The sequence below is a fragment of the Oncorhynchus kisutch genome, linkage group LG7 (assembly GCF_002021735.2).
Source record: "Oncorhynchus kisutch isolate 150728-3 linkage group LG7, Okis_V2, whole genome shotgun sequence".
NCBI lineage: Eukaryota > Metazoa > Chordata > Actinopteri > Salmoniformes > Salmonidae > Oncorhynchus > Oncorhynchus kisutch.
In genome coordinates this window covers 32,639,050-32,663,891 of record NC_034180.2, presented here as the reverse complement: position 1 = coordinate 32,663,891, position 24,842 = coordinate 32,639,050, and the positions used below count along the sequence as shown (strand labels likewise).

Sequence of the window (24,842 nt, the reverse complement as noted above, 5' to 3'; positions counted from 1 at the left end):
AAAAAATGATATTTTAGCCCCATAAGACAATGATATATTTCTTTATTAACTGTTGCACACGCTTCACAGTTATAATATATCTATATCTATTTACAATATATAATATTCACTCAGAGGTTTGGGCATATTCTTTTTCATGATTGATTACAACATCACAGATTTTATTTTGAGATAAAATGGATAGGTGTGCAGTACACTTCTCAGGAGCAAATTTGTTCTTGGTCATATTTCATGATATTTGAGATCTTAGTCCTCAAGTGGTTTACAAAAATACACAACAAGCACAAACGATGAAATAATTGTCCTCTCCCAAATGTTCAACGTCATTCATAGTCCTGTACATGTACACATCAACCCACACACGTGCCACTTCTTTATTCAATGAACAATACACAAAAAGTCCAGAATGAAAGTCATGTTAAAGACAGACCTACCACAGTGGAGGGCGATGTGATAGTGTACTGGATTAGTGTGACTGTAAAATGACTTGCAATATTTGATAGATAGGTGAGAGGATGAGAGGGGAATAGAAAACATTGAAACCCCAAGAGCAGCAACTCATTTTATTCTTTGGTTCAGCTGTGAGACAATCAGAAACATCCATTGTATTTTGACATACTGCATTTCTTAAGGACAAACTAGTCTGAAAAGGCACAATGACGCCATAATTCAAGGAATAACGACAGCAGAAGTTACAGGCCTATAAATGAAATAGAGAAACAAGGAGCCCACCTACTCTGAGGGTCTTGATCAGCAGGTAAAAATATTAACAGAGTTGATATGGTCCAGTAGGCCCTTTTCACAGCAACCAGTCAGTTGCTTAAATTGGTTTAGCGTAGCTCGTTCTAATGCAGCTCCTTACATTGATACTGGAGTATAGGTCTACTTGCTTTGGAGTTATTCATTAGTATGCTACATGGTCAATGACTTGGTCCCAGGTTTTTTAACACTAAGATGAATGATACGATGTGTATGTTACAGTATATTGCATAGCCTTACATGTATGTTGATTTCATCGTCCTTTTATGATGTCACTATTTAATTCCCTAAAAGTACAAACTCACAGGGGCATACCAACACATTTTCCTATGGAAAAAAAGACAATAGACATATAACTGTACCTATTATATCAATAATATCATTATATACTTAATCCACAGGCGGTCGGTGGCACCTTAACTGGGGAGGACAGCTGAAAAGTCATCAATGGAATGGTATCGGACACATCAAACACGTTTTCCATGTGTTTGATACCATTCCATTCCAGCCATATGAGCCGTCCTCCCCTCAGCAGCCTCCTGTGACTTAATACTAAACAAACCTTTGTCTTTTATGTAAATACATTACTCTGAAAATTCCCTCTGTAACCACTAGAGGGAGATATTCTACTAGTATAGTCCTGTTACTGCTGCAGTGTCTACTGAGCGCTCAGTACATCCTGGTCTCCACCTAAGGCTTGCAGGGTTGGGGAGTAAGTGATTACACGCAGTCCAATTACATTTTTTTTTAACCTGTAATCAGCTACCAGCAAAAATATTGTAATCCAATTACAGATACTTTTGAAAAACTAGATGATTACTACTTGGATTACTTTAAATTCAGAAAGGATGTTTGTGAATATGTAAATTACACCTTTCTGTTTTCTCAATGACATTCAATTCAAAATTGAAAAAAGGTGCAAGTTTAAGTTTGTTCCACCTGAGAGAGTCGGTCTACAAGTCAGAGACCACTATGATGACACGCCAAATGCGTTTGATGGATTATTTTGGTCTTCTTCTAATGCCTCTTAATGGGAAACAGATTACTTTACTGAGTTTGGGTAATCCAAAAGTTACGTTACTGATTACAAATTTGGACCAGTAACCAGTAGTAACTGTAACAGATTACAATGAGAAAGTAACTTACCCAACCCTGAAGGCTAGCACTAACTGTACTAATCCATAGTCCATGTATGATTGTACAAAGTTTTATAGCACAAGACAAAAAGTTAAATATGACTCATTCAGTTGTGAAAATGAGTTGCTAGTCTACTTAGGAACCTACGTGCCATGAGAGGACCACAAGTATTTGGTTAGTTGGTTAGTCCTAAAGATTTATTAAAACAACATTGCAATTTCCTGAATATAACATTTATTCATAAGTAGACCTATTATTTTTTAAATGGGATCACCAGCAAAAACAACCACAGCAATAAAAACAACACTAAACAATAGTAATCATGTAATAATGCCAAACATATCCATCATGATTGTTAGTCTAAAACCTTAAAAAGTTTGGTCCTCCATTGCACTGCTTCACAGAAACATCTGTCAGGTCAGTTGTCACCAAGGTGTTTTTTTCACCCAGCAACATGTGCTTCCTGTAGAACTTAAGTCAGAAAAACTCCCCTAGGCTGGAGAGCCTGTCAGTCACCATAACAACCCAGCTGATTGAGTCTCTAGGTGCAGAGAGACACAGTATTGTGTTTAGAAGACTCTTGATACTGTTAGCGCTGGGCAGAGAATAAATAGAGATGCCGGTTGCAACAGGTGTAGGGCTACTACTGCAGTTACCTGCGAGGGGGCTGACACCTTGGACACAAACAAGATAGATGACACATTAAAATGTTGGGCATTATTACTGTACATGGAAGTAGAAGGGGTAATGTGTGGTCGATGGACAGATTTATTTCTTCATTTTCCAGACATCAGTACTCACCTGTCACAATCTTTCACTCTCTGTCTCTCCTTTCTTTTTCTTCCTCTTCCTCTTTGTCTCCTCCTGCAGAAAGACATCAGCAATATGAGCTCAACTAAATCACATCAAATCAAATTGTATTGGTCACATGCACATGGTTAGCTGGTGTTATTGCGAGTGTAGCGAAATGCTTGTATCAACTGTTATAGAGACAGCAAGATTTCTGTCCCACTCTCAAACTTTACAATGGACATTATGACAATTGCTATGCTCACCTTTCACTTTTCACCAGAGCCTTCCTGATTCTGAGAATGAAATATGAACAACACAGATTAATTATATAAAACTCAGTCATATCATTTCACATAAGATCCTATTACAATGCAACTGATTTACATGACCAAAATTATTATTACCAAAGCAGGAAGTCTTTTTGTCTCTTACCTACATTCACATGTCTGGTGCTCCACAAAAGACATCTCAACGTATTCTTGACCCTGTTCCCCTGGCTTGATTTTCAACAACTGAGAATTAAGACAAATTGTTGAACATGTGGAAAAGTTTTTAAAAATATATATGTTTTGTCCTGGCATGCAAATATAATACACTGATGATCTCACAACATGGCAGCCATCCTCAAAAGGGACGGGCCCTATTACCTGCATGGAGACATTAGAGGTCTGAGTAGGATGGCACTCCAAATTCTCATCGCCACAGCAACCAGCGCAGCGCACCAGGGGCACACAGGAGGGACTATAGATGTGCTCCACCTCCCCGGGGTACTCCTGGACCACCTCCACCAGCTTCTCTATGGTCCGGCAGAAACTACGACCCCACACTTCCTGGAACATTAACACTGGGGGAGAGGAGAGAGAGAGGACAGAGGAGAGATGGTGAGACAGTTGTCCATCACAGGTCATATGAATAGAGGTGATAAGCTCATAAAGCCATTGTACAGAGTCCTGGATGCCCCAACCACATCCACGCCTGCCTCCTGGCAGCTCCACAGCTGGATGGATCTGGACCAGAGAAGAGATGGCTGGTGCTGAACCTGCACGTAGAGGGGATTACCAGTTTCAACACTCTTCAGGCGGGTCAGACGCACACTTGCACAATTACAGTGTGCCTCATTAGCCCGGTCTCATATAACACTGTGCAATTCAACGAGCAGAGTTTTCACACCAACTGGCTGAGTTATGTGTGTGTGTTTTCAGCTTCCTTTATATTTCCCTGTCTGCTTTACAGTTTTTTTTGCCGTAATGTACTCTACCCACTGTCTATGTTATTGCAACCACTAGGGCAAAAACAGAGCCATCTTCAGATCGTTTAAAATAGATTCAGGACACTCATCAAATTTTGCTGCTGAATTTCTTTTTTTTTAAATGTCATATGCCTGGTGTGTATCCTGTTATCATTTGTAAGAAAAATTGTTTGTGTAATACAAGCTTTCCTGTGGGAGCATATGTGTGAAAGTGTCCCCATAGCATCGTCAGGAAAGAAAAACAGGGTCCAACTCTGCCAGAACAAACAGAGAGGAAAGAGAAAACAAACGGTGGAAAAATGTCTATGAACAGAACCTGCCTGGAGAAGAGCTGAGCTGCCCCCCAGGCACCTCTGGGATATGGCTGACCCTGGGGTCACCGCATGGAGCCTGGCACCACAACAGCTGTTTATAAAAGCAGACAGGCCAGGGAGGGGTGAAGGAGATGTGGTGAGGAGGTGGGGAGAGAGACAGGGTTATGGTAGCATCATACAGCTCTAAAGGCCCATCATTGGTCTAACCATAACTTCCCCACACTTCTCTGTCAGTATCTTGTCTTGATTTTTCCCTGCTGTTTTTCTCTATCCTCCTAACAGACTATAAGTGCAACGATTTACAGTTTAGTGGGGAAGAGAGGGCGTGAGGAAGCGTGTGAAAGGGGTGTCCCCAGTACCTCATTCATCAGCCCCTGCATTACCCCTTCTGACAGCTGGGGGAACACAGTGACCTTGGGTAATCCCTAGCTGCTTGCCCTCACTTACCCCCTCAACCCTGAACTCAACCCTGAACTCTCAAACCTCAGAGCTGAATAAGTGACCTGACTTCCTCCACCGTAATCAAGGTGCATTTCTTAACGCCGTTCAACAATACCTATAAGTACACTGCTAATAGGTCAATCGATTCTGATTCAGGGGTTTGAGAGAAGACAAGCTACAGAGAGTGCTGTGGTACTTTGTCTTTCAGCATTGACATCTCTCACTGTACTAAATGGCTATGCAGCAAGGGAAGACGTTGCTTTGAAATATATGATCACCATTATCTAATTTGTGTAGTACAAATGCAGAGAAAATTCTTACCTCCAGTTGTGCTGTTTGAGCTGGGTGAGGGCGTAATCTGTAAAACAAAACAGACAACGATTTAAGGGTTTTAAAAAAGCACCTGGACACTATAATTTATTTCACAAATAAAACTTTCCAGCCATCACAGACAATATATAGGGACTTGGAAGATCTACTGTGCTGCCAGAACCTACACATAAACATTATGCTTGTCTTTGATAGTTACAGTTCTGGAAAGCGTTTCATACAGTAACACCCCAATGTATTGGCCTGACTGTACTGCAGTACAGCTATGTCCTCTAGTGGTTAAGATTGGAAATACAAGGAGACGGGGACTGCTTGCAGATGGAGCAGCTTTTTCATGATTCCTTCAATGGGAAACTCTGTTAGGCAAGAACCAGATCCAGTCTCTTATACAGCACATCCAACTGTTCCAGTTAAAAACGTGTTTCCTGTGGTGGTCTCTATTTATTTTCCCGTTGGCGGCTTCCCCCTCTGTCTTCATTTTTCCCATCCTCCAATGATAAACAGTATGCATTTCTCATAGGGTTGCAATAACACAAAACCTCTGGGTGACTCCATCTTATGAGCTCAGGAAGAGAAATCTCCATTTGGTCAAATATCCTCCAGCAGGACCACTGGACAGACAGGCGACCAACAACCTGCTTCCTCAATTTGTCATCTACACCAGTGTTAAGTTTCACAGGCTGGTTGTCTGTGATGAGTACCTGATGACAATTATTTTTGATACACTGTCTAAGTATCGACCCAACTACTGTGTGTGTTACAATGCTGGTCCAACAGTTTCCATACAATGGAAAAAAAATGGCACACAAGCAAAAAGACACACAGTCGGATGGAATAATGCCACGAGGTCTGTTTTTGACACAAACTGATCATCACAGAAATGCCTTCCTTCCTGTTGTGGACCAGAATAAGTCAGATAGTGAGGATAGTAGCTGTCAGGGGTTTGCTGCCATCAGTCAAATATGTCCAAACAATGTGAAGGAAGAGGAATGCCTGTCCAGCTTTCATAATGATAATCCATCTGTTATCTTGACAGCAGATGCCTGACACGCACACTTCCGCCTAAGTGCCTCTTAGTTTCCTGTGGCAGCCAGGCGTGAGCTGTAGGTGAAGAGGTGGAGGGTTCAGGATCTCGGCTCAACATCAGGAGACATTAGAGATACAGTATAAGAGATATTACAAGGTCATCAGCAGGGAGCACAGAAACCACAGAAACCCTCAAACCTGGTAGTTCTCCCAGTATCTCCTGATATTCTGCACACAACCACCGGGGAACACCTGGTTGTTACTGATCCTTGGGTTAACCACTTTCCCCAAACATAGGGTCGTGGGTAGCCCCCCTGTGGTCCCGTGGGTAGGCCCGTGGATAGCCCCCCTGTGGGCCTGTGGGTAGGCCCGTGGATAGCCCCCTGTGGGCCCGTGGGTAGGCCCTTGGGTAGCCTCCCTATAGGCCCTTGGGTAGCCTCCTGTTGAACCCGTGGGTAGGCTTGTGGGTAGTCCCCCTGTGGGTCCATGGGTAGGCCCCCTGTAGGCTTGTGGGTCTGCAAGTGGGTGGCTTTTGTGTGTTGTCTGTCAAACTGCTGCACTACTCTCCTCTATGAAGGGTTACGTCTAACATCAGTTAACCACAGAGTTCACCAGCATTATTGTTAAGTAATTTCCCACTCAGTTGGGCATTGATTAATGTCTTTATACCCTGTCCACCAAATGCCAAGGTCATTCTATAAATCCTTTCCCAGAGTTAATTGGCATATGATTTGGGCCTTTCTTTTGCTTGGGTTTTCATGTGGTTTGGGAGGGGTTCTACTCCACCACTTCACAAGGGCTTTTTGGCCCAGGGCTGGCTTGCCTTTTGGTGTGTGGTGGGGCTGGGAAGATTTGCTGTGGATTTTCCGAGCCTGGGGTAAGCCTAGAGTCTGGACACAATAAGGCAGCCTCTTGGCAGGCGCAGATTTAGTGATTTGGAGGCCGCAGGTACAGGGGCCTCGAGGGGTCTCCAAGTAAAAATGGATTACCTTTTAATGTGCCATGAACACAACCAGTCATCATATTTTCATCTAATTGTCAAGCAAATCATTTCAAAAAGTAGGTTACCTTCGCACGTTCATCTATTATAATTCCAGCATCCGAACAGCGACCTGTGTACCCGCCAACTTTCCTTTCCTTTCCAATTTGTATGTGGCTGAAACTATCTCACCGGAGAAAGCATCTGAGCCAGCGAAACATTGTCCCTTTTGTCTTACCATACTGTATGAGGGCCATGTATCTGATGTCTTACCATACTGTATGAGGGCCATGTATCTGATGCTATCTGGCCAAAAAGAGTATGACACGCCATCTTTTTGACCAGACAGCATCAGCTACACGGGCTACACATACGTGTCCTCTGTCTCTACGAAGATGGCAGTATTATCAGCAGCACCCGTCTTTTTACTAAAGAAATGCATATTGTATCCCCCTAGAGTTTAAGGGCCTGGGGCTGGGTTTCTAGTAAGCTAACATATGGAATTGTTTTAAGATGGTCATACCAAGGATCATTTAGCTATTTGATTTAAAATGGTATGACCCCTGTAGGTATAAAGAAAATAGATTTTGGGGGGATGGATAAAACATTCAATCTGTCCTTACTGCTATTAGCCCATAGAATTGCATTGAATAACAGATTCATACATGGAGTCAAAAGTGTAATCAAAAGGACATGTGTTTTGAAGTGTTCTATATCTGAGATATATAAGAAAGCTTAGAAAAAAATAAAAAAGTGGAAATACCTGTATAACTTTTACATGGAAACGCCCTATTCACTTCCCAAAAAGAATTTGGCACGGTACCGGATTACCTTCCGACAGTCCCGTGACACGAGCGTCATAGAGCACCATCGTGTTTGTGAGAGTCTCATCTTTCCATAGAGGGGTCATCATATTAGTGTGTAGCACAAACCGATCGGACGCTATGTACGCCCAGCTCATGAGGCCCCATTCTTTTACTTTTAGATGTGTGTATTGTTGTGAATTGTGATATACTACTGCACTGTTGGAGCTAGGAACACCAGCATTTCACTACACCCGCAATAACATCTGTTAAATATGTCTATGTGACCAATAAAATTTGATTATGTGAGGCCTGATGCAATTGCAGATTCTGCTTTATGGTAAGTCCACCAGTGCTTCTCGGCACCATCTGTGGCTGTGAGCAGGAGTGCAAGCTGCCCACAAATGTTTGGCAGATTAGCAGGGCTGCATGAGGATCCTCACGTAGCAACTCCTTACTTCGTGTGTGTCTGTGTCTGAGGATGTGAGAAGAGTTTGGGAGATGATTCAGGTTAAAAAAAATACTGGCCCATGTCAGATTGCAAAGTTACTTAGTATAAACTGGGAAACTGTTCTTAGTCTTGTCTCACTCTGGGATTACCACAGCTTCTAAATATCTACTGTGTGTCTCATTCCCACAGCTTGTCTGAGGCATATAAATTGACCCCCCTGGCGTAGTGTTACACGGAGTGAAACAGGGGAACCCAAGAGCAGACGGGGATGAAGTAACCAAGGTATTTATTGGAGGGCTGAGTATTTGTAGAGGTCTTGATTAAGGAACAAGTTGCAACTGGTGGGGATCTACTCTGACTCCAGCACACCAGTCTCCACCCACACAGACAGAGAGGCGGCAGGTCAAGAGACAGCAGTAGAGAGCGTTGCAGGAGTATATGACAGTACTCGGCCAGGCTTATCTGGGTGTGAGGAATAGAAATCCCGTAAGAGGCAGCGGTCCTCAGGCCTGTATCCCTCCCAGTCCACCAAGTACTGCTAGCCACAACCTCGACGGCACACGTTCAGAAGCCGCTGGACAGTATAGGTAGGATGGTCATAGATGAGCTGCTGCAGGAAGAGACAGGGGATTGGAGCAGATAGGTATAATCAGCAATGCATTGAATGTAGGATGGATCCTGAGAGAGGCTGGGAGTTTCAGGCGTGAACAGGCAGTTAACCCAAATAAGAATTTGTTCTTAACTGACTTGCATAGTTAAATAAAGGTAAAAAAAAAAAAAAAAATGGCAGGTCCTTTGATGAGAGCCATACCTTTTGACCCGGGGTGTAGACTGGAGCTGAGGCCTGGCTATGGTTGGCTTGGGACTGGGTCCTGTCGGAGGCACAAAGGGCAGCCCAAGCCTTCCTCCAGGCACGGTGACAACGGCGCGGATGGTCCTGGACAGAAGGAACCGCAACCTCTTGGGCGGGGAACAAGTGCGGTTGTAACCCGAGCACACACGAAGGGTGACATACCTGATGAGGCATTGGTGAGGGTGTTGTGGGCATATTCAACCCAGGGTAGCTGAGCGCTCCAGGAGGAAGGGTTAACAGAGGTCACGCAACGTAGGGCAGTCTCCATCTCCTGGTTGGTCCGTTCGGTCTGGCCGTTGGTCTGGGGGTGATATCCAGAAGACAGACATTGATACCAAGAGCTGAAATGAAGGAACTCCCGGACATCTCTCTCCATGGTGGGCCCCCAAAGCGCTGACGCAGGAAGGCGAGGGTCCAGTTCATACCAGAGGCGCCACCAAAGCGGGGTGAGCCAGAGGTGGAGCGGGGTCTACGTCCCGCACCACCGCGGATAGATGCCCACCTGGACCCTCCCCTATAGGTTCAGGTTTTGCGGCCGGAGTCCGCACCTTGGGGGGGGGGGGGGGGGGGGGTTGTACTGACCTTAGGGAGACGTTTTATTTCTCTATTTTGTTAGGTCAGGGTGTATTGTGGGGTGGGCATTCTATGTTCTATTTTCTATGTTTTGTATTTCTTTGTTTTGGTTCTCAATCAGGGACAGCTGTCTATTGTTGTCTCTGATTGGGAACCATACTTAGGCAGCCCTTTTTCCCACCTGTCGTTGTGGGTAGTTAACTTTGTTTGTGGCACTTAGCCCTGTAAGCTTCACGGTTGTTCAGTTTGTTTCTTGTTTTATTGGTGACATTTTGAAATGACACCTTGGTCTTCTTCCTGCAATGACCGTGACATTCTGGCTGTGTTGTCGGTGGTGAACTGGCGAGAGAGGGCATCAGGCTTGGTATTCTTCGAACCGAGGCGATAAGCGAGTGTGAAATTGAATCTACTGAAAAACAAGGCCCACCTGGCTTGCCGGGAGGTCAGACATTTGGTGGTCTGGATGTAGGACAGGTTTTAATGGTCAGTCCACACAATGAAGGGGGTTACAGAGCCCTCCAGCCAGTGATGCCATTCCTCCAGAGCCAGCTTAACTGCCAGGAGTTCCCGGTTTCCGATGTAAAAATGTCTCTCTGCAGGTGAAAGCGTACGGGAAAATAATGCACAGGTTTTCTGATCAGAGGGGGAACATTGAGACAGAACAGCACCTACCCTGGTGTCAGAGGCGTCCACCTCCACATTGAACTGGAGTTCTGGGTCGGGCTGAGTGAAGACCAGAGCGGAGGTGAAGCGATGCTTGAGTTCCACTCCACTGACTCAGGAGTACAGTGGAACGGAGTGGAGGTGGAGGTGAGAGTGGTGAGAGGTGCTGCTAGACGGCTGTAGTTGCGGATGAAACGTCTGTAAAAATGTGCAAACCCCAGGAAATGCTGTAGCTGCTTCAGGTTGGTGGGCGCAGGCCACTGACTGCCATGAGCTTGGCGGGGTCCATAGGTAACTGTCTCTGTTCAATAATATAACCCAGGAAAAACACTGTGGCAGCATGGAACTCACATTCTTCAGCTTTACAAAAAGCTTATTCTCCAACAGCCGTTGAAGAACATGTTGCTGGTAAGCCTCAGGGTCAGGATGTCATCTAAATAGACAAAAACTAAGCATCCAATCACATCCCTCAGCACGTCATTAACTAAGTTCTGGAAAACAGCAGGGGCGTTAGTAAGACCCAGTGGTGCGGTGCAGTCTTCCAACCATCCCCCTCTCTTATGCGGACAAGGTGGTAGGCATTCCGGAGGTCGAGTTTGGTGAACACCGTGGCACTATGGAGGGGGGCAAAAGCAGAGCTGATGAGTGGCAAGGGGTACTTGTTCTTAACAGTGATATTATTCAGCCCATGGAAGTCTATGCACGGCCTCAGTGACCCATCCTTCTTCACAAAGAAAAACCCAGCACCCATCGGGGAGGAAGATGGCTTGATAGGTCCTGCAGCCAGAGAATCCTGTATGTACCTCTCCATAGCCTTTTGCGCGGGACAAGAGAGTTTAAGCAACTGGCTACTGGGGAGAGGAGCTCCAGGCTGGAGGTCAGTGGCACAGTTGTACAGCTGATGAGGAGGCAGCGACAGGGTGTGGTGCTTGCTGAACACAGGAGCTAGATCGTGATACTCGGGAGGAACTGATGATAGGTACGGAGGTTCTGGAATGAACTGGGGCACAGACAAGGCAGGGGGAAGGGCAGAATGTAAACAATTATTGTGACAAAATGTACTCCAAGTGGTTACCTTTCCGGTGGTCCAGTCAATATGTGGGTTGTGTAGCTTTAACCATGGATGGCCAAGAACCAGGGGTGATTAAGGACAGTCGATTGTGGAAACTGATCTTTTCCTGGTGATTTCCAGGGAGATGCAGGATGACAAGGATGGTTCTCTCACATACACAGGCGAGGAGCTTTCCATTGAGAGTGTTGACATCAAGGGGCGAAGCGAGTGGAACAGTGTCCAGGCCCAACGGGTAACAACACCTCGGTCCAGGAAGCTCTCGTTGGCACCCGAATCAATGAGGGCAGACAGAGGAAAAGCCTGGCTCTGCCACACAAGGTTGCCTTCAAGCAGGGGTCTGGGGGGAAGATGGGCTCAACAGTATGTCCCCCACTACTTCCGAGCCCCCTCTTTTGCTGGATGCAGGGAACAAGTGGAGACAAAGTGACCAACCTGGCCACAGTATAGGAAGCTCCTAGCGCCAATTCGTCATTGCCTTTCCTCTGGAGAGAGACAGGCCCGGCCGAGCTGCATGGGTTCAGGATCTGGACGAGCCTGGGGCAGTCTGAGAAGGAGGGAAAGGCACTGAAGCAGATGTTATGTGACATGCAACCCTACCTACCCTCTCCCTCCGACGCTCATGGAGACGGTTGTCGATATGGATAGCGAGAGAGATGAGTTCAAGTCCATCAGGCTCATCCCTGGACAAAAACTCACCCTTGAGGGTCTCTGAGAGACCAGAGAGTAGTAGAGTGGGGAAGCCAGGAGTAGCAGGATGACGAGACGTGGGATAGGAGACAATCGGCTCGAAACACAGACTGACTGAGCAGAGATTACGATCTGGCGGCGTGGAAGTGGCAGGGCTGAGTGTTTGTAGAGGTCTTGATTATGGAACAGGTTGCAGCTGGTGGGGATCTGCTTTGATTCCAGCACACCTGTCTCCGCCCACACAGACAGACAGACAGACAGACAGACAGACAGACAGACAGACAGACAGACAGACAGACAGACAGACAGACAGACAGACAGACAGACAGACAGACAGACAGACAGACAGACAGACAGACAGACAGACAGACAGACAGACAGACAGACAGAGAGAGAAGAGAGAGAGAGAGAGAGAGAGAGAGAGAGAGAGAGAGATGTGTAAAGGGGGATTGGCGGGAGGTCAAGGAGTCACAGGGTGAGCAGTAGAGGGCGTTGCAGGAGCAGATGTGACACGTAGAATAAGACCATAGCCTACATTTTATGTGCTATAGTAATAGGTATTGAATAGCTGACCTGTCCCATAGGGCTATCAGAAGAGAATTCTACATCAATTTCATGGGGATTTTAGAAGCAGTAGGCCTAATACAGCACTCATGTGCTGCACTTCCACCTAAGACTTACCCAGCACCAGTGGGTCGCCAGTGTTTTATGTTAATGTAAGCTCTAGTGTTTTTATGTTTTCATCAGGAGTGTGACACTAAAGACTTAGGGCGAGCCGAATCAACAATATCTGCATCATCAAGACAGTTATTTTGTGAGGTGTTGAAGTTCATTATGTAAATGACAGCTGAAAAGTACCAGTGGCCTGGCTTTACCCCCAAGTGAGAGCAAGTCCGCCGGAGCCATGGCCCAGTGAGACACGTAGATGGAAACAGAAAAGTCTGATTTTTTTGCGTAAAACACTGGGGTAAATCTCAGATGGAAACTTGCCGATGGAGTCGGTCAATGGGCTGGATGCTGGAGGGGGTCTGTCTGTCTGTCTGTCAATGGGCTGGATGCTGGAGGGGGTCTGTCTGTCTGTCTGTCAATGGGCTGGATGCTGGAGGGGGTCTGTCTGTCTGTCTGTCAATGGGCTGGATGCTGGAGGGGGTCTGTCTGTCTGTCAATGGGCTGGATGCTGCAGGGGGTCTGTCTGTCTGTCAATGGGCTGGATGCTGGAGGGGGTCTGTCTGTCTGTCTGTCAATGGGCTGGATGCTGGAGGGGGTCTGTCTGTCTGTCAATGGGCTGGATGCTGGAGGGGGTCTGTCTGTCTGTCAATGGGCTGGATGCTGGAGGGGTTCTGTCTGTCTGTCTGTCAATGGGCTGGTGTTGAGCCAGAGGGCTCCCAGAGAAAGGCCATTCTCACTGTCTGATTACATGCTGAAGGTTTAGCAGCTTTCAAGCTCCTACAGCCCATCTCAGCCCTTCTATGCCTTGCCCTGTATTTGCTGGAGAGGTTTGCATGGTAATCTCTTCACATCTGTTTATCAAGTGCTGAGTGCTACTGTACTCTATACTAAACTGCTCCCTCTGACAGGACACTGGTGCACTTCACTGTAAGGGGTATCTTTAACTGCTAATGTAATGTGTCTGGAAACTTAGGTTTCTCTTAGGTATTGTTAAGAACAGGCCTTATACCCAACTTTAGAGTACACACAAATACTTTGAAATGATTCACTCTCTCTCCTGCATCTGATTCACCCTCCCTCCTGCGTTATGAAACAACTCTGGCTGCTGTGTGTTCCCTCCCTCCCTGGGTCAGACATGAGGGCCTGCCTGAGCTGCACGCTCCGTGCCCTGTGCTGGTGCTGCATGCTCTATACACTACGTAACTCTTCTCTGTCCCGACTCCCACACAGCTGAGATGTGTCATCGTTAACCTCCTCTCTCTTCAAGCCGTCTGTGGGAGGCAGGGAGGAAGTTTAAGGAGCAAAAATAAAATGAAATGGAGACCAAACAAAAATGGTCATTTAGGACTTTTTGGATGTGAGTCTCAGATGAGATGCGGAGATGCCCTGTTAGTTTATTGCAATGACTGTACTGATAATTACAACCACATGAATAACAACAATTTGGTACATAATGACTGAACTACAGACAAACACTACTTATTTTGATTCCTTGCACTGAGAGGTCCAGGAATTAATGGGAGACTTTGGCAATAACTATAACATTTGAAAAATGAAAAGCTGAAAAGTCCCATGAAATGGAATAATATTGTTCAGGAACAGCCCTGTGTATAACCTCTTATGAGCCCTGCAAGAAGTTTTGCCAAATTAAAATCACATTCCTGTTCATAACACACATCAAAGACTTAATAGCATAGCAGCAGGTCCAAATAGACAAGACCTCTTCCTCCCCTGAGAGGGGTTGTAATGGTGGAGGTTACACTGAACTTGATTACATTGTCTGTCTGTCTCATCTCCTGTTGGACTGTCAACCTGTTACAGTACAGTGTGAGCTGGCCAAACATCACAGGACAGAGGAGCCAGATTTAGAAACTAGAAAGAGATAGTATAGTAACAGGCCCGCTTGGGACAATAAGTCCATCTTCCCCCATGTCAGACTTGATAGGGGAGTGAAAGCAAAAATGGCAGTTGATATTCAACAGACACACACCAGCCCCAAAATATCACAGTGATAGTGTGTCTCATTACAGTGTAGAAAAGACACAGGACAGAAGGGATCATATTCCTTCTATGTCTTTCACCTAAGCTTTTTCAAGGAAAGGGACAGGGAAGGGGGAAAGGCCAGGCACAATTGAATTTGCTCTGAATCTGTGGCAATGCCATTGTGGGTTGACAGGCCTTGGATGTGTTTCAGGTCAGTGAGTGTAGGGGTTAGGGGGGCTAGGGAAAATCCAGCCAACATCCCACCCCCACCTGAGGACCCAGTCCAGTGGAGCACAGGAGCTACCCTCCTGGGGTGCCCTGGCCCAAAACACAGGGGCCACTGGAACTGTGTCATGTTGTAGGTCTCCTGCTGAATGGTGAGCCTGCCTCTAAACTTGAGACCACACTAGCAAAGCAAGAGACAGACAAACAAAACATTTTACTAATAATTCCCTTATTAACCGGGTATTTTTTCCTTATGAGCATTTCCTGTTAAACATTGGATTCCACAAATCCATGACTATAAAATGAAATACGAGGCTCATCAATGAGTCGGTGTAAGGCCGTATCCATCGCCACTGGCTGAAAGGGAGAGTAAGCACTCTGTTTTGTATACATTAGGTGAACAGCCCCAATGACAGCAGCCCCCCTGTGGGTCTGACACTGTCCAGCTGGAGCTCTAGGATGGTCAGATCATAACTCCATGATCAGAGAGCATTCCCCAAACCCCACTAAATCAACACACATGGAAATATCTCAGCAGTATATGCAGCATATTCAGGATGCATTTTAGGATACAGGTGAAATATAAACATTGTAAGATCATTAAAAAAACTGGAGAGACAAAAAATCAACTCATTAAAGAGTAGTGCTTCTTGGGCTTGTAGTGTGTTCAAGATTTAAAAAGTCTTCTAAAGTTTGTAATTTCCTCTTTCCAAACTTGAAAGTAAATGTATCAACCCGTACAAAAATGATGCATATCCACATAATTAACATTTCCTGTTGCTGCTGGATTATTTTCTGCTGTGGCAAACTGGCTCAAATTAAGATCCTACATCTGTAGGGAGAATCCTAAAACCCTACTGTATGTTTTGCTAATGGGTTTGTGATGTATTAATTTGATGAAGGGTGGGATTACTGTCAGGAAGAACACTGCTCTGAAAACCAAAAGCTTTAAAATGGAATTTACCAGTAGTACAGTACTTTACTCTGTGCAACCTACAAGACAATTAGCTCTATAGGTACAAGGTAGGATCTTAATTTGATCACCCTGTTGCAGGAGGGAGGTTTTGCAAAGTATGAGGTTTAAAGAGGCTTCCGAAGTTTGTAATTTCCACTTTGAAGTTTCAGACTTGAGTTTCCCTTGAAAAATGTATCAACCTCTAGAAAATTGTCCATTAATTATATAATAATAATATAATTAACATTTCCTGTTGCTGCAGGATTGTTTTTCTTGCTGTAGCATACTGGCTAACATTAAGATCCTACATCTGTAAATGCCTATTTAAATGTGTTAAATGCTGTAAAGGCCTATTTAAACGTATTAAATGATGTTTTAGAGCTCATTTCCCCCATACATTCCATATTTACACTAGAACACACACACACACACACACACACACACACACACACACACACACACACACACACACACACACACACACACACACACACACACACACACACACACACACACACACACACACACATCTTCAGATAAGGCTGACCAGCGGTAATTGTGGTCCTTATTACAGTAAATGGTGTACACCCTGTGTAAACCATAGTAAATTACAACCAGATGGGAGATTAAAGTCTGGTGAGGGGACTGCTGCCCTGAGCACCACTGCCCCCCCCCCCTGATTGTGATTGCACTTCTCCCCTGGGACGGGTATTTATAACTAAAGAGGAGTAAAGGGGGGCTCTTTGTCACTATAACAACGTAGCAACTACAACAGCCATGACAGCCAGCACCTCCCTGCCATTGCATGTCCAAACAGTCTGGCATGCTCATTCACTTAGTCTGGATCACATGAGCTTACATGAGGAGGGAGTTAGACTAAGGTGGAATTGATCTGCGTGTGTGTGTGTGTGTGTGTGTGTGTGTTTGTGTGTGTGTGTGTGTGTGTGTGTGTGTGTGTGTGTGTGTGCATGCCTAAGTGCATGATTTTGAGTTTGTGATCCTAGAGAGAGTTGTCTGCTGTGTAATCTGAAGTCTCAGGTGTTTACTTTGTGGCCTGGCTGTGTTGGCTACCACAGTGCCAGTGTATAAATGGCTGCATCTCTTCAGTATCGGCCGGGGTAATTGGCTGTATGTGACACAGATGGTCAGACTCAAGTATTGTTTTGCTCCGAGTGTTGATGTAAAGGAAACACCTGTACAGAATAATCTCCTCACTCACTCACTCACTCACTCACTCACTCACTCACTCACTCACTCACTCACTCACTCACTCTAACAGCACCGGGCACTGGAGGCCATGCTTTCCTCTGTGCTCTAGCTCAGGGATGCTCGGGAAATGAATCAACTGTGAAATGTTATGATAAAGACCTTCCCCCAAATCAGAGGATTGCACTCTCTCACAGAGTCAAATGAGGTAAACAAGGAGGAAAATGATCATCTAACACAAACCCTCTACTTGGAATGGAGACAGTGGAACCGTCTTGCACCCGTTCCTTCATCATAGAGGCTTTTAATGCACAGATAATCCACTATAGAGGAGAACATTATGAAAAAAAAAACGCTGTCGTGAAATTCTTACTTCCTCATCCACATCCAACCATCCTCATAGAGAATCTGTTATAAGGAAAGCAACATCATTGAGACCATTCCCATGGATTTGTTAGCAGGTGTTGAAAACTGTCTTACTGTCAGGGCAGCGGGCCGATTGGAGTGCAGTCATTGGCCCTTAGTGTGAATGCAGCTAGTGCAGACAGGATGTCAGTGCTGGTACACACACAGCGCTGCTGTTGTTATTTTACACTCACCACAGTCAGTACCCTCCATCTCTGTGCCCAGGGCAGTAAGTGCTAATAATGCATACAACAGGAAAGACAGAGCAGGACATATATGGAATGTGAGCAACACAACTGGTAGATGGCAAACATGGGGAATGTGTACCTTATGAAAGAGGGGGTTGATGACTGGATGATCATCAGACAGTGAGACAGCCAGGCCACCACTGTTCAAAAGGGAAACCCACCCGGACTGTATTGAGATAACCCATCTACTTTGACTGGCTCTAATAAATGGATCGCTGATAAAAGTACACACTTAAACATATGCACAGACAGACACACATTCATTCACACCAGCACCTGTGACAGGTTTGCTTCCGTCCCTCTCCTTGCCCCAACCTGGGCTTGAGCCAGGCACGCTCTGAACACATCAACAATGGTCCTCCACGAAGCATCATTAATGATCACTCCACAAAAGCGAAGTAAAAAATTACCACAAGGTCTCAGATCGAGTGACGTCACCGATTGAACGCTACTAGCAAGTACTGCTAACTAGCTAGCCATTTCATACCGTTTACACAGTCAAGCACGGCACAAGGTCCTTTTTAGGTGCACCTTTGTTCATATGAAAGGAGCAGGATGAGTAATCGGCCCAGGTTTGTAAACACTTCTCTTCATGGCCCAGTCAGCCTGAACTCTCATATTGGACAGGAGTCACAGTGAGAGTCATTAAAAAAAACTTTGTCAACAGTGGCAGCCACGACACTGACGAGAAACCATCATCATCAATTAAGAGTGTATATTTCAGAGAGGAGAAACACTCCAGCCTGAAAGAGCCAGAGCAGGAGAGGGACATTTATACATGGTCTCCCCAACCACATGGCCAATATTTGCTTTTCCATTTTAGTTGGCCTGCCTGAAGAATGGTTTACTGTGGGCCCAGCAGGGTAGATACCTACATCCCAGACCTCCTCTTCACATAATCAGAATGACTCTGTCCACTCAGTGTATCCTAGCTAACCCTATTGAGGATGACCTCAAACAGCACACTGTGTCCAAAGCATAAGCACTTTGTTTAAGTTTTGGTACCTTGTTTAAGCTTGCTCAAATAGGCCATTACCCAGAGTCCATCCAGACATGGTACTCAAGTGACACGTCACATTCAGTAAGATTGAATGTTTCTGGTTAGATGAAGACGTGCAAAAAGACACATTATGATCTGATTGTTATCCTCAGAGCTTAACGCAGGGAGTTCCCCAGGAATGCTGCATATGATGAATTCATCATGAAGTGTGTGGGATGGGGAAGAAGGAGAAGATCCTGATAATCCTCCTTTGGCTACTGTGTGAGACATCTGGAAATAATTTATTTCTACATGTCAAAGCAGCATATCACAACTCCTAAAAGGGTAAGTAAAATGCCTTATCTTGGAATAACTGCAGGAAGATGGTTTTACACTCATCTGACAATTTTGCGGTAATCTGGAAACATAAACTGGACCAACACTACAGCACTGTGGATAAACACTCAGGATTTACCCGGCAGTCCCTATAACAGCATTGACTGTATTCAGCATTGAGTTTGAGTTTGAGTTTATTTTTATTTTTACAGGGACAGTGCACATTAATCAACATTTCAGTAAAAGTGCCGGTTTTAGCCAACCGGCTAATTTTCAACCGCAGTCCCTGGGCAGGTTATTAAAAACAATTACAATATAGACAATAGCAACATAGAACAAGCAAGACATAGCAACATAGGACAAGCAAGACATAGCATACAGACAGAGCAGCATAAAACAAAAAGCAGCAAGACAAAATTCATAAAAGCAACAAAGTGTTTCCACACCTCACAAGCTACAGACAACATGGAGAGTGGCAACACACAGCTAGGGACCATGTTCACAAATCTGATTGACCTTTAGCCATGTCTTCAAGCATTTTGTGAAAGTGTGATATGTGGTGCAGTTATGTGTGTCTGATGGCAGTGTATTCCAGACATGGGAAGCTCTCACAGAGAATGCAGATTTACTAAAGGTGCTTTTCCTTAGGGGAACTATACAGTCACCTCTCATGGCAGACCTTGTGGATCTGCTGCCATATGTCTGGGTTTTCTGTTTAACAAAAATATTGAGTGGAGGGGGAGCCAGGCCATTGAGGATCTTGAATACAAGACATGCGTCGGTGTATTGCACAAGATTTTCCCAACTCAAGAGCTCATGCTTTCTAAGGATGTGACAATGATGATGGCTATTGGGCTTCCTATCAAGCACTTTGAGAGCCTGTTTGTAGACAGACTGAATAGGTTTTAATGTTGTACAGCAAGCTTGGGCCCAACTAGTCAAGCAGTATGTTAAGTGGGGGAGTATCATAGATTTGAAGTACAGTTTTGCTACCTCTGTAGTCAAACAATTTCGTATAAATCGGAAATTAGCTAGGTTGAATTTGGTTATTTGAATTACCTTTTTCACATGCTTTTTAAAAGAGAGGTTGGAATCAAGTATGATGCCAAGGTACTTAAAATCAGATACCACCTGGAGCTTCTCCCCTGACACATAGACATCTGGTTCAGTAGCATCTGTTGCCCTCTTTGTGAAGAACATGCAAACAGTTTTTTTCACATTGAGATGCAAACACGAGTCACTGAGCCACTTTGTAACCTGGACCATTACAGTAGTGAGTTCTTGTGCAGCTTGTTGTTTGCTCTTTGCATGCACATATATCACTGTATCATCTGCATACATTTGAACTTCAGACCCAGTACAGACAGAAGGCAGATCATTAATGTACAGGCTGAACAGGAGGGGCCCCAGTATTGACCCTTGGGGCACGCCCACATCATAGCTACGAGTGGGCGACAGCTCATTGCTCACTCTGACACACTGAGTTCTGCCTTCAAGGTATGATTTCATCCATCTCAAGGCATCAGGGGAAAAGTTGAACTTGGACAATTTTGTGATGAGAATCTCATGGTTAACAGTATCAAAAGCCTTCCTTAGGTCCAGAAACACAGCCCCAACAGCACCCCCTTTGTCCATCTTGGACTTCACATTTTCCAGAAGAAAGCAGTTGGCCGTTTCTGTGGAGTGTTTCACTCTGAAGCCAAACTGCATGGAGTGTAATGTGAAGGGGCTGTTGTTGAGGTGGGCAATCAGTTGTTCTGCTACACACTTTTCAACAACCTTTGACACCACAGGTAATATACTAATGGGCCTGTAGTTACTCACGTTAGCAGGGTCTCCTGATTTAAAGATGGCCGTTATTATGGCCGACTTCCATACCCTTGGAAACACACCGAGACCAATAGATGTGTTGGTGACCTTAGTAATGGGGCATTAGCAGGGCAGAAGTTTAACAGAAGCATTCCAGTCAGGCCGTCTCCCAGAAAAGCACTGTTTTAATGTAGTACAGTATAGCAAGGTGACATTGAGAAGTGAGATACAGTATACACTGAACAAAAATATAAACGCAACATAATGAATCATACTGAAACATGAGGTGATGGTGGCAGATGAATGGCACGACAATGGGCCTCAGGATCTCGTCACGCTATCTCTTCGCATTCAAATTGCCATAGATAAAATCCAATTGTGTTCATTGTCCAGAGCTTATGCCTGCCCAAAACATAACCCCACCTCCACCATGGGGCACTCTGTTCACTACGTTGACATCAGCAAACTGCTCGCCCACATGACACCATACACGTGGTCTACGGTTGTGAGGCCAGTTGGACGTACTGCCAAATTCTCTAAAACGCAGTTTGAGGCGGCTTATGGTAGAGAAATTAACATTCAATCCTCTGGCAACAGCTCTGGTGGATATTTCTGCGGTCAGCATGCCGCTCCCTCAAAACTTTAGATATCTGTGGCATTGTGCTGTGTGACAAAACTGCACCTTTTAGAGTGGCCTTTAATTGTCCCCAGCATAAGGTACACCAGTGTAATGATCATGCTGTTTAATCGGCTTCTTGATATGCCACTTCTGACAGGTGGATGGATTATCTTGGCAAAGTATAAATGCTCATTAACAGGGATGTAAACACATTTGTTTGCAAAATTTGAGAGAAATAATATTTTTGTGCGTATGGAACATTTCTGGGAACTTTTATTTCAGCTCATGAAACATGGGACCAACACCTTACATGTTGCATTTATATATGTTTTCAGTGTTTATTCTAAAGGCTTCCTTTACTGTATGTTGTGTCTCATGGTTGTGTAGTTTACATTCCCCATCTGTTTCCAAACTGGGGACACCAGCTTAACCTGATACGTGTTAAGAGAGCTGGATTTTCTCACCCCTCATGTTTTGACTAAGCAGGCCATGAGCTGACCATGTGGATTAGTATTTATGATGTGGCGGTCCCTGTCTTTGCCCCTGTCCCTGCCTCTCCGTAAGCCCCTGCCTCTCCTCTGCCCCTGCCTCTCCTCTGCTTGTGCCCCTGCCTCTCTTCTGCCTCTGCCTTTCCTCTGCCCCTGTCTCTCCTCTGCCCCTGCCTCTCCTCTGCCCCTGCCTCTCCTCTGCCCCTGCCTCTCCTCTGCACCTGCCTCTCCGGTGCACCTGCCTCTCTGGTGCACCTGCCTCTGCCTCTCTTCTGCCCCTGCCTCTCCTCTGCTTGTGCCCCTGCCTCTCTTCTGCCTCTGCCTTTCCTCTGCCCCTGTCTCTCCTCTGCCCCTGCCTCTGCCTCTCCTCTGCCCCTGCCTCTCCTCTGCCCCTGCCTCTCTTCTTGCCTCCCAGACTCCCACTCTCCTACTGACTCCTGTTACTGTAGTAGCCAGCCAGCCAGTCTCTCCCTCTGAGTTCTGACCCAGGGCTCTGTTCTGCATGGAAAACCCAGAGGGACGTGCAGCTCTGGTCGCCCCATGCTTCAAGCGCAGCTGAGTGCAATGAAACTCAAGTCTCCTCATTCACACAACGCCTGCTGGCACAGGGCAGCCACTGCAGTGCCATTCAGACCAATAGGCAGAGTCAGTCTATGAACAGTGAGACAATGGTTGTGAATGGGCCCTGGAAGGCGACCTGCTCTGCATTAAACATGAGAGGCCAGTGTAGACAGAGCCAGCAATTGCTCACCTTAAGAGGAAGAGAGAGACTGAATGGGTTCTCTGATGCAGGAACACATCTGCCAACGTCCGGTGGCACGTCCACTTATAAGTGTTATTGCAGCATGGCACAAGACTTTGAATGGGGCCTCACTATCAGTTCCGGGAAAATGTATTGCCATACATTTTGGGACTACGGCTAAAGTCGGGCAACGCCAAGGCAGAAAACACAGACCAGCTTTGTGATAATAAGTATACTGTATAGTCACAGAAGACATTATTGTGCATTCTCCGGTTATCAAACAGAGAAGAAAGATGGAGAGACAATTACAGCTTGTAGCAGGTGAGGTGAAAAGTGCAGAGAGGAGAATTTCTTGTTACTGCACTTTCATGCCATTTTGACCAGAGTGAGTGACATTGCCAAGTCTCTAAACATCTAACAGAAATACCAGGCTCTGATACTCATACCCCCCTGCCTTCCAGGAGGTGGACATTTGAAGACAATGGTTTTCTTTTCTAACTCTGAAATTGGCAGATGAAATTAATTAGGCTGAGGGACAGAGAGAGTGGTCAGAGGCAGGCAGAGTTTCATCTGAACCGTTCATAAAGAAATCAGTGAACATACTGAAGATATCCATTACTGCATATCATTCATAAAGTCTTTCAATTAGCCTGGACCCGCTGTGAAAACCTCTGATGTCTGAGGCAGAGAGGGATGCAGTTTGTCACGTTCCACCTCATGACTCAACTGTTTCAGCATGGCACGCGTTCAAAAAGGGATCATAGTATCAAGACACAATGAGCCATCACACATAGTGGTCTGAAAGGCTTCTGCTGAGCCTGTTAGAAAGAAGTGTTCGTCAAGTTCATAGATAGGCTAATCTGATATGTCAATACCAGTGTAATAAAAACATATATAGATATGATTAATATTATCCTGTTAATAATATGAAAAACTATCATCATAATTGTCATTATAATCATACAAATAATAATTTATTAGGCCTATCCTCAAATATATGGGCCAATCATGTGCCGCATTGATATATCGCAATAAACTGGATAGCCTGGGCTATGAATCGTATCTTGAATAAAAATTCAAATGATTATAACATTTGTATTGAGTTCTGTATAGCATATTGAAGCATAACATACCTGAGCAGGTGAAAGCTGAAGTTGGAACGTCACCGCAATCTGGATGACGAACGAAGCAAAGGGTTTCATTTCGTGTTTCTTGTCAGAAGGCCAGATGATGAAGTTTTACAATGCAAGCGAAATCCACCAAAGTGCAGATAAACCGCGTAGATATTCTGGTAATAACCCTCCAGTCCAGAGACGAAATTGCAGAGGAGACACTTCTCGTTCGTTCCTTCTTCAATAATCGTGAGGCAATGAGCGCGTCGTCATGCGGGATAAGTGTAACCTGACGAGTTGACCAGGCTACAGAAAAATGCTCTCAGAAAGTAAATTGATATGCATTTGTGTAATCTAATATGCAAAAACAAAAAACAAATGGACACAAAAAAAATTACTGTAATATTGTTGCCTTTTTAAAGTAGCTTACAAAAACAAAATATATGTTAAGCAGAACTGTCTACCAAATCAGCAAGTCCAACAATCTATAAATATCTTTCCAAAAGTTGCAATTATATATACATTCAAAAAGTGCACGATGAGCCAGCTGTCACACTTTGTAACCTGGTCAATTTGAACGGTCTTCTTGCTCTGTTCATTTCCTGGTAAAGTGACATACTTGCTATTAATTGCCTCCCACTGCCTCTCAACATGTTGCCCATTGAAATCCCCTCCCCTCCAGTTTCCCTCCATCTCCCTCTAGCCTTGATACACTCCTCCTTCTCTCCTCCTTGGAAATACTTAATAGAACTCGTGGAGGTACAGTATATGCTGTTTTCTTATGGGGTAGAGTTTTCCATTCATAGCCCCAACTACTTGATAATTGTATGAAACCTTTGACATTTGTTGGACAGTTCAGGCTCTTCTCAACCATATGTCACTGTTTAGGAAGACTAAAATGGTCCCTAATTGTCAGGCTGTTAGGATGTAGACATTA

The 24,842-nt window shown here is 45.0% G+C and overlaps 1 protein-coding gene across 1 annotated transcript; it reads right to left on the bottom strand.

The window, feature by feature from the left end:
• Positions 1 to 548: 548 nt before the first annotated feature.
• Positions 549 to 24,543, bottom strand: LOC109894484 (placenta growth factor). The gene is made up of 7 exons (XM_020488004.2): positions 23,927 to 24,543; positions 5,014 to 5,050; positions 3,336 to 3,532; positions 3,121 to 3,200; positions 2,952 to 2,981; positions 2,698 to 2,760; positions 549 to 2,570 (listed from the first exon to the last, which is right to left on the bottom strand). Exons 1-7 carry the CDS (start codon positions 23,993 to 23,995, stop codon positions 2,549 to 2,551), a joined length of 498 nt encoding a protein of 165 aa, XP_020343593.2. The 5' UTR covers positions 23,996 to 24,543; the 3' UTR covers positions 549 to 2,548.
• Between the last annotated feature and the right edge of the window lie 299 nt (positions 24,544 to 24,842).